Source organism: Brachyhypopomus gauderio, unplaced genomic scaffold (assembly GCF_052324685.1).
Source record: "Brachyhypopomus gauderio isolate BG-103 unplaced genomic scaffold, BGAUD_0.2 sc61, whole genome shotgun sequence".
NCBI classification, from domain to species: Eukaryota; Metazoa; Chordata; class Actinopteri; order Gymnotiformes; family Hypopomidae; genus Brachyhypopomus; species Brachyhypopomus gauderio.
Window position 1 is genome coordinate 2,179,283 of NW_027506882.1, and position 11,821 is coordinate 2,191,103.

Sequence of the window (11,821 nt, forward strand, 5' to 3'; positions counted from 1 at the left end):
GCTGGACGACTGTTGCACATTTCATTCTTCTGTGCATATACATATCATTGAGAAATAAAAGTATGAGAGAGAGAGAGAGAGAGAGAGAGAGAGAGAGAGAGAGAGAGAGAGAGAGAGAGAGAGAGAGAGAGAGAGAGAGAGAGAGAGATAGAGTGTGAGAGAGAGAGAGAGATCGATCTCCAAGCTGTAAGAATACTGACATATTGACATGGTCATATTTGCCTTTGTAAAGACTAAAACATTAAACAAAAGACTCAAGGTTTTTTGTAACAATAAAGAGGAAAAAACTCTTATGTTTATTTTGTCATGAATTTCACATTGTGAAAAAAATCACTTGTACAAAATAACTAACTGCCATGGTTGAAACAAAACAACAAAATATCATAAGGTAGGCTAAGACGTATGGAACAGCAGCGCAGCCAAACGTCGATGGCGTCTGAACGATGCATCCGTCGACAAAGGCATACAGCGGTTAAAGAGTTTCATACAGCGGTTAAAGAGTTTCATACAGCGGTTAAAGAGTTTCATACAGCGGTTAAAGAGTTAATGCCACAGGCATAGGACTCTAAAGAAAAACAAAACACTCAATAGCTAACAGTTCAAATGGTGGAGTGGGAGGTGACTGTTGACCATTACCCAGGCAACAGCACTTGAGAAGGGGCGGGAAGGGCTATCTGATTTAGCTGTAGCACAATCTGACAAGAGTTATCCCTGCATTGTAATAAACGCTACATTTATTATATTGGACATGCCCCAGGTGTCCCAAAACTGGCTATGGGTTAAAAGCTTAGATGTCAAGTCCATCCCAGTAGTCATTCCCACAGCTTTGCACTGATTCTGTTCATGAAAAGCTTCTTACACCTTTGCCTATACTTGTATACCGCGTCAGGAATGCATGACTACATCAGCACCTCAAGCAAGAACCATTGCTCTATGTGGACAATTTTCATGTGGCTGGTTTAAAAGCCCCAGTCTCTGCCCTTGTGTAGACATTGCTTTCAGAAATTGTACCGCTTCACCTTAACCCTCATTGATGAGGCCATGCTGCTAGTCAATTCCATTTGTAGGCAGATCACTAATCTGAGGCTGATTTCACCATGGCTCCTTGAATGCTTAAAATCCATGATTTGAAAAGACTGAGCTAGTCCTAGATCAGCACAAAGAGCTGTCTACGAGACAGAGCCTTCTGATAACAATTAACACCACACACTGTGCTACGAGTGACACTCATGTTGGTTAGCGACAGTTGCACACTGAAACCAGGGTAGTGAGGTGGGGTCTGGGGGCTAATGAGTGAATTTAGGGGTCAAATGTACTTTGAGATTTGTTGAAATTAAGAACCGTTCTAAATCTCTGCTTACAAGTGAAAGGTTTTAGTATAGCTTACAAATTGCTAGCATAAACATATTGGCTAAAAACTAGTCCTTCAGACTAGCCCTTCTCCCTTCAGCTCCCAATAGCAAATTGCACCCTGGGTAATCTGATCTTGCTACGTCATTCCTCCCCTTCATGTCCAGGCAATGACCCATGACCAAGGTCACATGAGCTAGAGGTCAGAAGATTCACCAACTCCTACAACTCTGTACTAGTACAACCAAAACCGCATGATGTAGATATGTGCAAAAGAGCAGCTTTTAAGTAACACAGAGCAATTTCGGCCATGCGTAGCACAAACACTTGCCAACTTCTGTATCCCTGGATATGTATTCAAGCAGATTATTAATAAATACAACAACTCAAAATTAACAATCGAATAAAATCTTTTGGAAAAATCCCATAAATTAAGACTTAATAGACACTGAATGGTTTTTAAGACAGCTTCTTTTTTTCAGGGGGAAATTTTTTTTTTCCAGTTCAGGTTGTTCTTGTTGCCATGGAGACTATTCTCTCGCTAGCAGACAGATCGACTCTCACCTCTTTTTCCCATTTCTTTCTTTCCCCTCTATATAATTCCATCTTTCACGTTTACTATGGCCATATGTGCTAGAACAGAACCACTCACCACCTTATAACAAGGCTAAGGTTCTCCCATGAACTACCTCACATTATGCCAAAGGAACCAACAGTCAGTTCTACTGTGTGGAAAACATTAGGTGCTGCGGTGTACATACTGTCTGTGTTACTCATTCAGGTATTCGTTCATTCCATAATGGGCATGCTGACTCCATTCATTAACATTTTTTGGAAGGTAAATGGATGTATATTGTCAGCTGGATTCTAACTCAGGAAAACATGCTGGGACATGCTGATCTCCACACGTGTGTTTGTGCACCTACACAGCTGGTGTGTGGTTTGCCTCAGGATGCATTTTGACAGCCAGTTTCACACCAGGCTGCTGAGGTCCATTTGTCAGGAACAGGGCAGCATCAGGCCGTTGCTGCTCAGACAGAAGCATGTTTGCCTCTCCACTTTCATTCTTTATGGGAGAGAGAACAGGACAGTTGAGGCAATCTCCAGTCAAAAGGAACCTCTCTCCATCTCTGCTCTCCAATACCAAGAAGGAGAGACCATCTTCTTGAAGCAAGAACTGGAAAAACATGTTGGAGAAGGAGTGATTTTCAGCCATCGACCATAAAGTCTGTATTCACGTTGAAACACTGGCTCTCACCTTCTCAGACTGCTCTTTAAAGCCACCCACATTTTCAGATGCACAGTCCATTTTTAGCCTCAGAATTGTACAAATGGATAACACACACCGACACAATGAATATGACACAAAACATGCTAGATGCTGACTAATCTTCTCAGAAGAGCAGAGATTGGTTCGCTTAGTTCTCGCATCAGCTGCAGGTTCTCTGAAGCACATCTGTGTTGGTTCACAGCAGGGAAAAGAAAGCTTCTGTGTTCAACATCTTCAACATCAAAGCAGAGCTTTTAATAGAAGAAAAGGTTTTTGATGAAATTGCACAGTTGGAATCCAGTAGACAATAACAACAATGGGAAATTAGTGAATCTGTAAAGAGAAGAGAAAAACATTATAAACAAATGATTAACATTTTGAAGAACAACTTTTTACATTTTGAAGTTGTATTTTTCCTATGCAAAAAAGTGAAAGTCTGCCTCTAAACTGAATCAATCATATTTTTTCTAAAGAAATCCCTAAACAAAGTAGACCAGACCCCTTTTTCAAAACATTTCCATTTCAGATGGGCACACACACACATGCTTCCATTTCAGATGGGCACACGCACACATGCTTCCAGTTTCAGATCCACACACTCTGATCCCTGCACTCCACGCAAAAATAAGTCTGTGGGATCAAATCCAGTTGCTCGCTCCAGAGCCAGGCCATTTGTTCCTGGTTTTTTTTTCCTGTTGTCCTTGAGGACAAACAAATGGAGAGGGAGGTTCACAGACCTGCACCTGTCTGACCAAGGACCCAGGGCATGACCCCTGGGGCAGTGGTGTAAACACAGGCGTACATGGTGTACCATGCTTTCTCAAATCACCTTGGTACCTTGCTATGAAATTGGCCACAAAATTCTTCCACAAAAAGCACCACCTAATCCTAATGCCACTTGTGCCACAGCTCAGTCTGCTGTTGCCATGCTTGGATAGGCAGCAGATCTAGAGTGATCCTGTGCGGACTGCTCATGAGAAGATCTTAACAGGAAACTACCAAGCAAAGATTTAAGAGCTGCAAGAGCAATTGCCATCAATAATGATGCATGGACTAAAATCCACAAACTACAGTTCATTACTACACTACTACAATCAGCTACAATTACTATTATCTTTGCCGTATGCTAGCCCTTGGTTGGCCAAGATGACAAAAAAAATGTTAAACATTCAATAGTACTTCAATCTGACAAGTTAAAATGACTTTTTTGTTTCTCTTTTCAACTGAGTCAAAGTTATTTTTAGGGCTCATCTTTATCTGTGACTTAAGGATAAGCCATAAAAGAGTGTTAGCCCACCATCATCCTTTGACTTCCCTCTTTTTGAAAACATATTTGGGCCAAAACTTCCTTCCTCACGTATCTGCCTCGGTCTACTTAAGCATTTCAGAAAATAAACTAACACATTCAAAAGCCGATTAGTAGCTGCATTAATAAAATATAATAATAATAATATTGGATCAATAATAGCAATCATGTAAATCTATCAGACAACAGTGCATATGTTGCAGCAATGGAGACTGTATGCACTTCTCTAAGAAAGGTAATTTTCTTATTCCAGGTCACTGAAATTCAGCATTAATATTTTGCACTTTAAACTGAAATGCTTTCTTAATTTCACAATAAAATGTGAGCGTGCGTTTCAACCCGACTTCTCTTCCATCCCATCTATAGCTTTGGTTAGAAGGCACACAGGAGGTACAGGGGGAAATGTTTCTCTCTCTCATACACTAAGTAAATTATTTCCCGCCGGTGTGAAAATTTGCTGAGCCCCAGGTTCAAAACTTAGTCAAAAGTATTTGGTAATTAGCAAACATGCATATAAAAGCCTAAAAAAAAGCCAAAAGGGAATCTAAACTCTAAAGCTATACTGCACGCCCACCCACCCATTCCACAATACATGCACCTATTGTATGTGGCGCTACCCCAGGGCTGTTCTGAAGACAATATGCTCCCTGGAGCACGAGTCTTTTTTAAAGACAGCATGGGGCTGTTTGTCAATGGAGCAGGGCTTGGGCCAATGACCTGCAGCCTACTTGCACAGCCTCCACTACACGCCTGGCATGCCTCACACACACACACACACACACACACACACACACACACACACACACACACACACACACACACAATATGATAGTCATTTTGTATCTGATTTTTACCAAGCAAATGTGTGTACTGTATTCAAAGTATGCATTAACACATTCTTAGGCAGCAGTACCAGAGACCTGACTGGCTAGTGTATCCAGAAGCACATGGTTCTCATAGGGCCCTCTATCAAATATTGAGGATGTGAATTTTGCCCCCTGGCTTGAGGTAAACAACCCTAATTTTTTTTTTGGGAACCCATCAACATTCTTAGCTTTCTCTATGAAAATGAAAGGAAACTGATAACTGGTGAGGGAGGGAGGGAGAGAGAGAGAGAGAGAGAGGGGGGGAGAGAGAGAGAGAGAGATTAAGTAGTGTTCACTGCAGGAAGGGGAGAATGCCTGCAAAGTTCCCATGGGAGAGAGTAAAGGGAAGAAGAGTGTGGAAAAAGGAAAAGGGGGTAAAAAAAAAAAAAAAAAGAGAAGCTTTGTTTATCCTCTCTTCTCCAGTCCTCCCCCGCCTCTCATCCTTCTTTCCTAGTCTCTCTCCTCCCACTCTTCTGGCCAGCAGCAAGTCAACTCCCATCTCCTTCTTATAAGTGGGGTGGAGGGTTGAGGGGTGGCGGACAGCTTTTAAGAGCACTTCATGGCCATTTAAATGCATTGGAATGTCCCAAAGGACAAAAGAAATGATCTGCCCAGTCAAAGTAGGCAGCATTCAAGACCCACACATGCACAGGCCTCGGTCACAGAGACCTGAAAAAGCCAAGATGAATGTTCAGACTCTGGGTGGAGGGGAGGGGGAGTGGTGTCAGGAATGGAGCAAGTTTACTTGAAATCCTCACCCCCACCCCCTTTATTTAATCATTCATTTATTTAAAAACATCGCCCCTCTCTTTTTCTCTTATGTGGAAGGATTTAGTGCAACTTTGTTAGGTCTGCTAGCCCACAGGTCCCACATCAAACATCCCCATGAGTGTACAACTTGTCCTCTTTGTCACAACCAGACGAGCCGTGCAGTGGAGGTCCCAAGTGTCGATGTGACAGAAGGTTGAAGAAAAGGTTGTGCCATCAAGCAAGGATGGTTCATCTTCCCACAATTTTCTCTTACTTTTCAGATGTTTTGAGGGAGGTTTTCAAGACTAATTGCCAAATCACCCTCCTTTAAGTATGTGCACCGTTAACAAATATCCTTCCCTGGAAGATATTACAGGCTTATAATGGAGCTTTCACATCCTATTCACCCTATACACCAAAACAGGCAATTTGATGGTTATGCTAGTTTCAGATGTGTACAGTCAACTTTAAACTTCGATCTGGTCAGGGGGCCAGTGGAAATTCAACTGGTTAAAAATGTGTTTGGCCCTTATCAGTGTTTCAAACACTACATCCTTGACTTTGTTTTAAAGCTCTGCTACCACAAACCATATATTCCTGTAACACATTCATCAGTCCAGGTACAAGACCACACCTCTAATAGCATACTACATATTATGTATAACATTAATCTAATGGTCCAACCATTCAATATCTTCGGTTTCTCTCTCTTGCTGCCTTTGCTTTCTCTCCTTTCTTATAGTCACCCTTTCCATCCCTTCTTTCTCTACCCTTACAGATTTCCCCTCAGGGACAATACAAATCTTCTATTCTGTTTCAATTACCTTTGGTACTATGCCCCACACTGCACACTCCTAACTCATCCAGGCATCCCAGAAGACATCACCCAAACACACACTCCTCACAGAGATCACTAAATTCCCCAAGTGAAAATGTTACCGTATGACCTATGCACACACCCTGAACTTCAAATGCAGTGTGTACTGCTTGCCGGTTTTGCTGTATGTGTCACAGCAGTAAGAGAGCAATCTTGTGCTCTCAAACTTCCATCAACCTCCAAGAAGCTTTAGATACGACTCGCCTCTCTCCTTCTCCCTCAACCCTCTCTCTGTCTCTACCCTGTCTCCATCTTTCACCAACACTGTTGCCTTTCAAGGCTGGAAGCATATCTGATGGAAAAACCTCTGTACCGGCTAGCCAATAAAATTATATATTGACACTACATTTAAATTACTATATAGAAATAATAATGCAACCAATTATTATATTTTAGCTTCAGTATATTGACTGTTCTGGCCTGTTGCAATTAGTGAGCATTTCAGTCACTTCCTGGACGCACACAAGAACGAGGACACACACATGGAAGTTAGTGAAACTAAACTAATACAAATTTTTTAAAGATAGGACAAATTAATAAGCAAAACGTCCAAACTGGCAGATATTCAAAGCATGGGGCCTTTTTCACAAAACCACCAAGGATCCAATTACTAAGTGGTCCTGATTTAATAAGAAGCTCTTTCCTTGTACACGGAGAGTCAACAAATAGATTATATATAGCTTCCCAAAGGTTTCTTGAATTTAAACATGTTCACTACTACAAAAATTCATATTTTTTAATGAATGAGATTGATGTAGAGTAGTGGGTAACAACACGCACTGTGTTGTTACCCTACCATTTGGGCAAGACTCCTAACATTACATCTGCCCACCTCTGTAGCATAATTGAAACCAAGTCAAGAGGTAAGAGCATCTTACCAAATGTGTAAATGTTTCATTTGGAACATTCCCATACAAGTAAGAAAAAATTGAAATAAAAGTTAAAATAATCAGTCACTTACTTTGAGGGGTTCTAAGACAACGTGCAGTTTATTCTATTCGAATAGAAAGCTTAGGCCTTTAAAAAACAATCCATTAACTGATTTCTTAAATAGGTTCAAGACCTTAGCTGACAGTGGCGCGACACACCTCGTTAAACCAACAGATTGGAATTCTCTTGTCTTTTGATGACACTCTTTCAAAATAGTTTCTTCTTTTCATAAAAACCTTTTTATGAAACTAAGTTTTAAAATATCTGCTCATGAATGTGTAAGTGTAGGTTGGTGTACCCACCTCACAGGAAGGAGGAGGTCAGGGAGGTGAAGGCATAGAGCCGTCAGGCTGGGACATGCTTCCAGGTACTGACGAAGGCAGTGGGGATTAGGGAGTAGGGTACAGTAGTTATGCTGTTCCAGACATCCAGTGTTGGATCATAGCAGTCTAGCGTCTTGCAGCGCTGCGTTCCAAAATAGCCACCAACAACGTACAGTTTGTTGCCCGAGGCAACCGCCTGGCAGCTCATACGCTTGGCTGTAACATCACCTACTTTAGTCCACTGATACGTCTCGCTGCTGAACTTGTAGGCTGAGCAAGCAGAGAACTCAGTGTCGCCCCCCATCACGAAGATCTGGTTCCCTAAAACAGCCGCTGCTGTGTAGCGCCACGGTTGTGGGCAAGATGCTGGCACCGTCCAGTGATTCTCCACCGGGTCGTAGCACTGCACTTTCGGCAGCTTATCGTGAGCCACACTCGTTCCTCCAAAGGCAAACAACTTGAGCTTGACACTGACCACAGCTGCATTGCTGACACCCTCGCGTAGAGGTGCGACCATGCTCCACTTGTTGGCGGCTGGGTCAAACTGCTCCACCTGCTTCAGGGAGACGGATGGAGACGCTGGAAGGCAACCGGTGGCAGCTGTATGTCCTCCAACCACATACAGGCAATGGCGAAGTTCGGCTGAGCCATGACCAAATCGAGCTATCAGCATGGGAGCCGCTTTGGACCACCCTTCCTGCAAGGTATCATATACCCAAACATCCTTGGATACACCATTCTCTGAACCCCGGCCACCCGTCACATAGACTTTGCAGCCGATGGCGCAGGCGCTGAACTCCTTGCGTGGACTGGGAATGTCTGCCTTTGGGATGATTTCCTTGGCCTTCTGGTCCACCAAGTACAGCTTGTCGCACATAAAAGTGGGGCCACCCAGCAGGAATAGAGCATGGCTAGTCTTGCGAGGCCTGGCACAAGGACTGTTCACCACGCCGTCATTCTGCAGAATCCGAAGCTTGCAGCGGATAGCCTCGTCCACCAGCTCCTTGCTCTTGGCCTGCGTGTTGATGAGCTCCTCTGTGGAGACATTCTCCATGAGGAAAATGGCGGGCAGGAGGGCGAGGCGTACCGTGCGCAGCAACTCGGGCAAGTGGCAATGTCGCCGCTCAAGGTCGTAGTTTGCCCAGTTGAGTGCCGACTCGTACACCAGACGCTCATCCTCCGTCTCCAACTCCTCGTGGGAGAGCAGCTGGACTACCATGTCTTTAGGCAGTTGCAGGAACTCCTCCGTTTTGCAGATAGCCGGGAAGTTACTGAGGCACATACTCCAGGAGAGCTGGGACAGCTGGGTGCACTGGTGAGCATCAGACAGGAGGAGCATGCCTAGGCAGTTGGATGGGTGAAGGTTCTTCTCCAGAAACTCAGCACAGGCATCACGGATATCCTGGAACTCCAGCATGTCTCCAGCCTCCAGCAGAGATTCAGCATTCTCCTCGTTGATCACCACACGGGACGAGTAAGCGTAATCCAAAAGAAGTTCTAAGACCTGGTTGACAAAAAGTGACACTTATTTTTAATGTGATAAACTCTTAAGATGCTGTATATGGATTAAAATTAATCATGCATTTTTTTGGTTGTTTATAGGCTCAAACGTACATCTCTGGTATACAAAAAAAACTGATCCCAATTCAAATACCTATTTTTCAGCAGATCTGTACTGCAAGTGATGTTAAACTTTTAACTACGAGATCTCCAGTACCTCAGGGTGAATTGAATCTCTGAAGTCCACCTCCTTAGCCTGGCTCTCTCTCAGCCCACCACTGAACATGGCCTCAAAGTACCGGCTGCAGGCAGCCAGCACGGCTCGGTGACAGGGGAATGAGCGACTCCCCGCATGGAGTAAAACATCCGTGAACAGTCGTTGTTGCCGCAGAGCGTTCAGGTGCATCAGGACACTGTCAGCATAGGAGGACTTGTGGAACAGGTACATGTTCATGGAGCCCGTGCTGACCCGTGACTTGCGGTTTTCGTGGACACAGACAGACATTTTCATTGAATCCTGTGAGGGGAGTAGCAACAGTTACAACAAACGACTTGAAGAGTGAAAACTGGTTCACTGATGAATTAGGAAGGATTGCATTTTTTTTAAGTTAGTATTTACAAACATGGTAATGAATACACACAACAGTGAACAAAGCACTCTTGAGTTCTTTTGAAATTCAAAAGTTCTCCGATATGGTACAAGAAAGGTTTTGTCTTGCAGATACATGCAAAGTAGATTTCATCACATCACTAAATGAAATAACCAATATCAGCAAATATCTGCAGAGAGTCATGTCAGACCATGAAAACACAGCAGAACATGATGTCATTCTTCAAACACACACACACACACACACACACACACACACACACACACACACACACACACACACACACACACACACACACACACAGGTCTCTGATGTGTAGCCTCCTGGAATGTCAGCGAGTTTAATCATTACCAGGTGTTCAAAGCCAAATGAAAAGGGGGGGGAGGAAAATAAGATAAACTTTTTAAAGTAAACACATCAGCCAGTCCACATACTCAAGACAAAGCCAGGAAACAGGCGACCACTGAGCAGAGTCATCATTAAGTGTGTCAGTGTCACCGGCTACCATCTGGTTGCCTATACAGTTTGCATTCAAATCCAATCAGGGGTAATTTCCATGTAACCGATACGCGTCCTTTGGTCCTAGCCGGCTGTCAACGTCCCGTCGGGGGGGTTTAATTGTGTTTTCGTTAATGTCTCTGTGGACGCAGAGGTCGTCCGTACCCGAACTAAATACATTAAATACGCTAACAAAGTTGATACATAGCACCTGATGCCATCTGATCATTCACTTTAAACTGGTCACAGCTGCAAAACACTGCAAAAACCACCGTTTTGACACAATACAAATCATTTCTCAACAGGTTTTTAAATTAAATATTAGCTAGTAACAACGGACAAATTTAATAGCCACGGGTATTGCTGGGTATGACCGTTGTAGGCTACCCCACGTAATATATTATGTTTTATTAAACGTAGATCCAACTTTGTTTAAATGGCTATAATAGACAATATACGAGATGTAGAACATTTGAATTATGCAGAATGTGAATGATCTATAAAAACGCTCATAACGTAAAGCGGCAATGTATCCATATTAAACCATAATTTACAACGATGGTTCTAGCTCATTGTTGGCAACAAAAAAACATAGTATACCGTGGACTACATTCGCATTTTGGAGATTAAGTACGCATAATTACAGATATTTTCTATCGATAATCTTCTAGCGAAGGTTTCCGTTTGAAAATGGATGTTTTTCTCGTAAAGTGTAGATAACAAGGCTTGCAGGTAACGCGGCCGCTCCGGTTTGAGCTAACCGACTGTAGCTCAACTGTAGGCTAGGCTTAGATACGGGAAAACCTACCGGGTCCGCAGGTCAAGGGACTAACGCAGTTAGTATTTGTACCCACTCATTTGAACTAAATGTATATACCTCTGTGCGAGCAGGAGTTCAGTTGTGTCCGCTTGAGCCCTCCAGCATGCCAGAGCCGTGACAGCCACGATGTCGTGAATGATTAATCCTCGTACACGCAACTAGTCCAACCACTGGTATCTACTGCACCTATCTACCGAGGCTTAGGAAGTTGTGCGCCCTCCAAACACTGGCACACACCCGTGGTCCTGGACACGTCGTGGTGCTCACCGTCGCTTGTCGCACCCGAGTGTGACTTGAGCCCGGCCGAAGGGGAGTGTGCTTTAATGGGCAGATAGAGGCGGGGCGCCTGCCTTAGGGTGAGGTGGGAGGATGAGTTCAAGTCCAATGAAGAGAAAAGTAGGAACGATTAGAGATCCAGTGGTTCCATTAAAAGGATATAGGTGGGCTACTGTTTATGAGGCGTAGTAGACATGAGCAATACTTCACTAATACCCCAGTCAGGGATCTGTGAGGATTCTTCTGTAGGCATCAAATTCAGCAACCAGGCATCATTAAGGATGAATGATAACCACTAACTGAAAACAGTGGGATCAAACAATGGCAGACGCCCGCTAAGGAGATTATAAATCTACTTTATGTGAACTGCATTGTACATCGCCCATTAACTGTTCATTTAGAATCCGTCTTCAGAAGCTATGACAAGAATATTTTCTGGTGGTT

The 11,821-nt window shown here is 43.5% G+C and overlaps 1 protein-coding gene across 3 annotated transcripts; it reads right to left on the minus strand.

The window, feature by feature from the left end:
* Positions 1 to 271: 271 nt before the first annotated feature.
* On the minus strand, positions 272 to 11,488 carry enc1 (ectodermal-neural cortex 1). 3 transcript variants are annotated; one of them, XR_013124655.1, is made up of 5 exons: positions 11,159 to 11,485; positions 9,390 to 9,689; positions 7,652 to 9,176; positions 2,609 to 2,953; positions 272 to 2,527 (listed from the first exon to the last, which is right to left on the minus strand). XR_013124655.1 is itself a non-coding variant. In XM_076988295.1 (4 exons), exons 2-3 carry the CDS (start codon positions 9,681 to 9,683, stop codon positions 7,695 to 7,697), a joined length of 1,776 nt encoding a protein of 591 aa, XP_076844410.1. In that variant the 5' UTR covers positions 9,684 to 9,689; positions 11,159 to 11,488; the 3' UTR covers positions 272 to 2,871; positions 7,652 to 7,694. The 3 variants fall into 3 exon arrangements, 2 of the variants coding, with proteins under 2 accessions (XP_076844410.1, XP_076844408.1); XM_076988295.1 differs by having other exon boundaries at positions 272 to 2,871; positions 11,159 to 11,488; XM_076988293.1 differs by having other exon boundaries at positions 272 to 2,953.
* Between the last annotated feature and the right edge of the window lie 333 nt (positions 11,489 to 11,821).

Excerpts from the sequence above, each read along its gene's own strand:
- enc1 (XM_076988295.1), bottom strand. The coding sequence starts at position 9,683 with ATGAAAATGTCTGTCTGTGTCCACGAAAACCGCAAGTCACGGGTCAGC. Across the intron at positions 9,177-9,389 it reads GAGATTCAATTCACCCTGAG|GTCTTAGAACTTCTTTTGGA; the intron begins GTACTGGAGATC and ends TTTGTCAACCAG.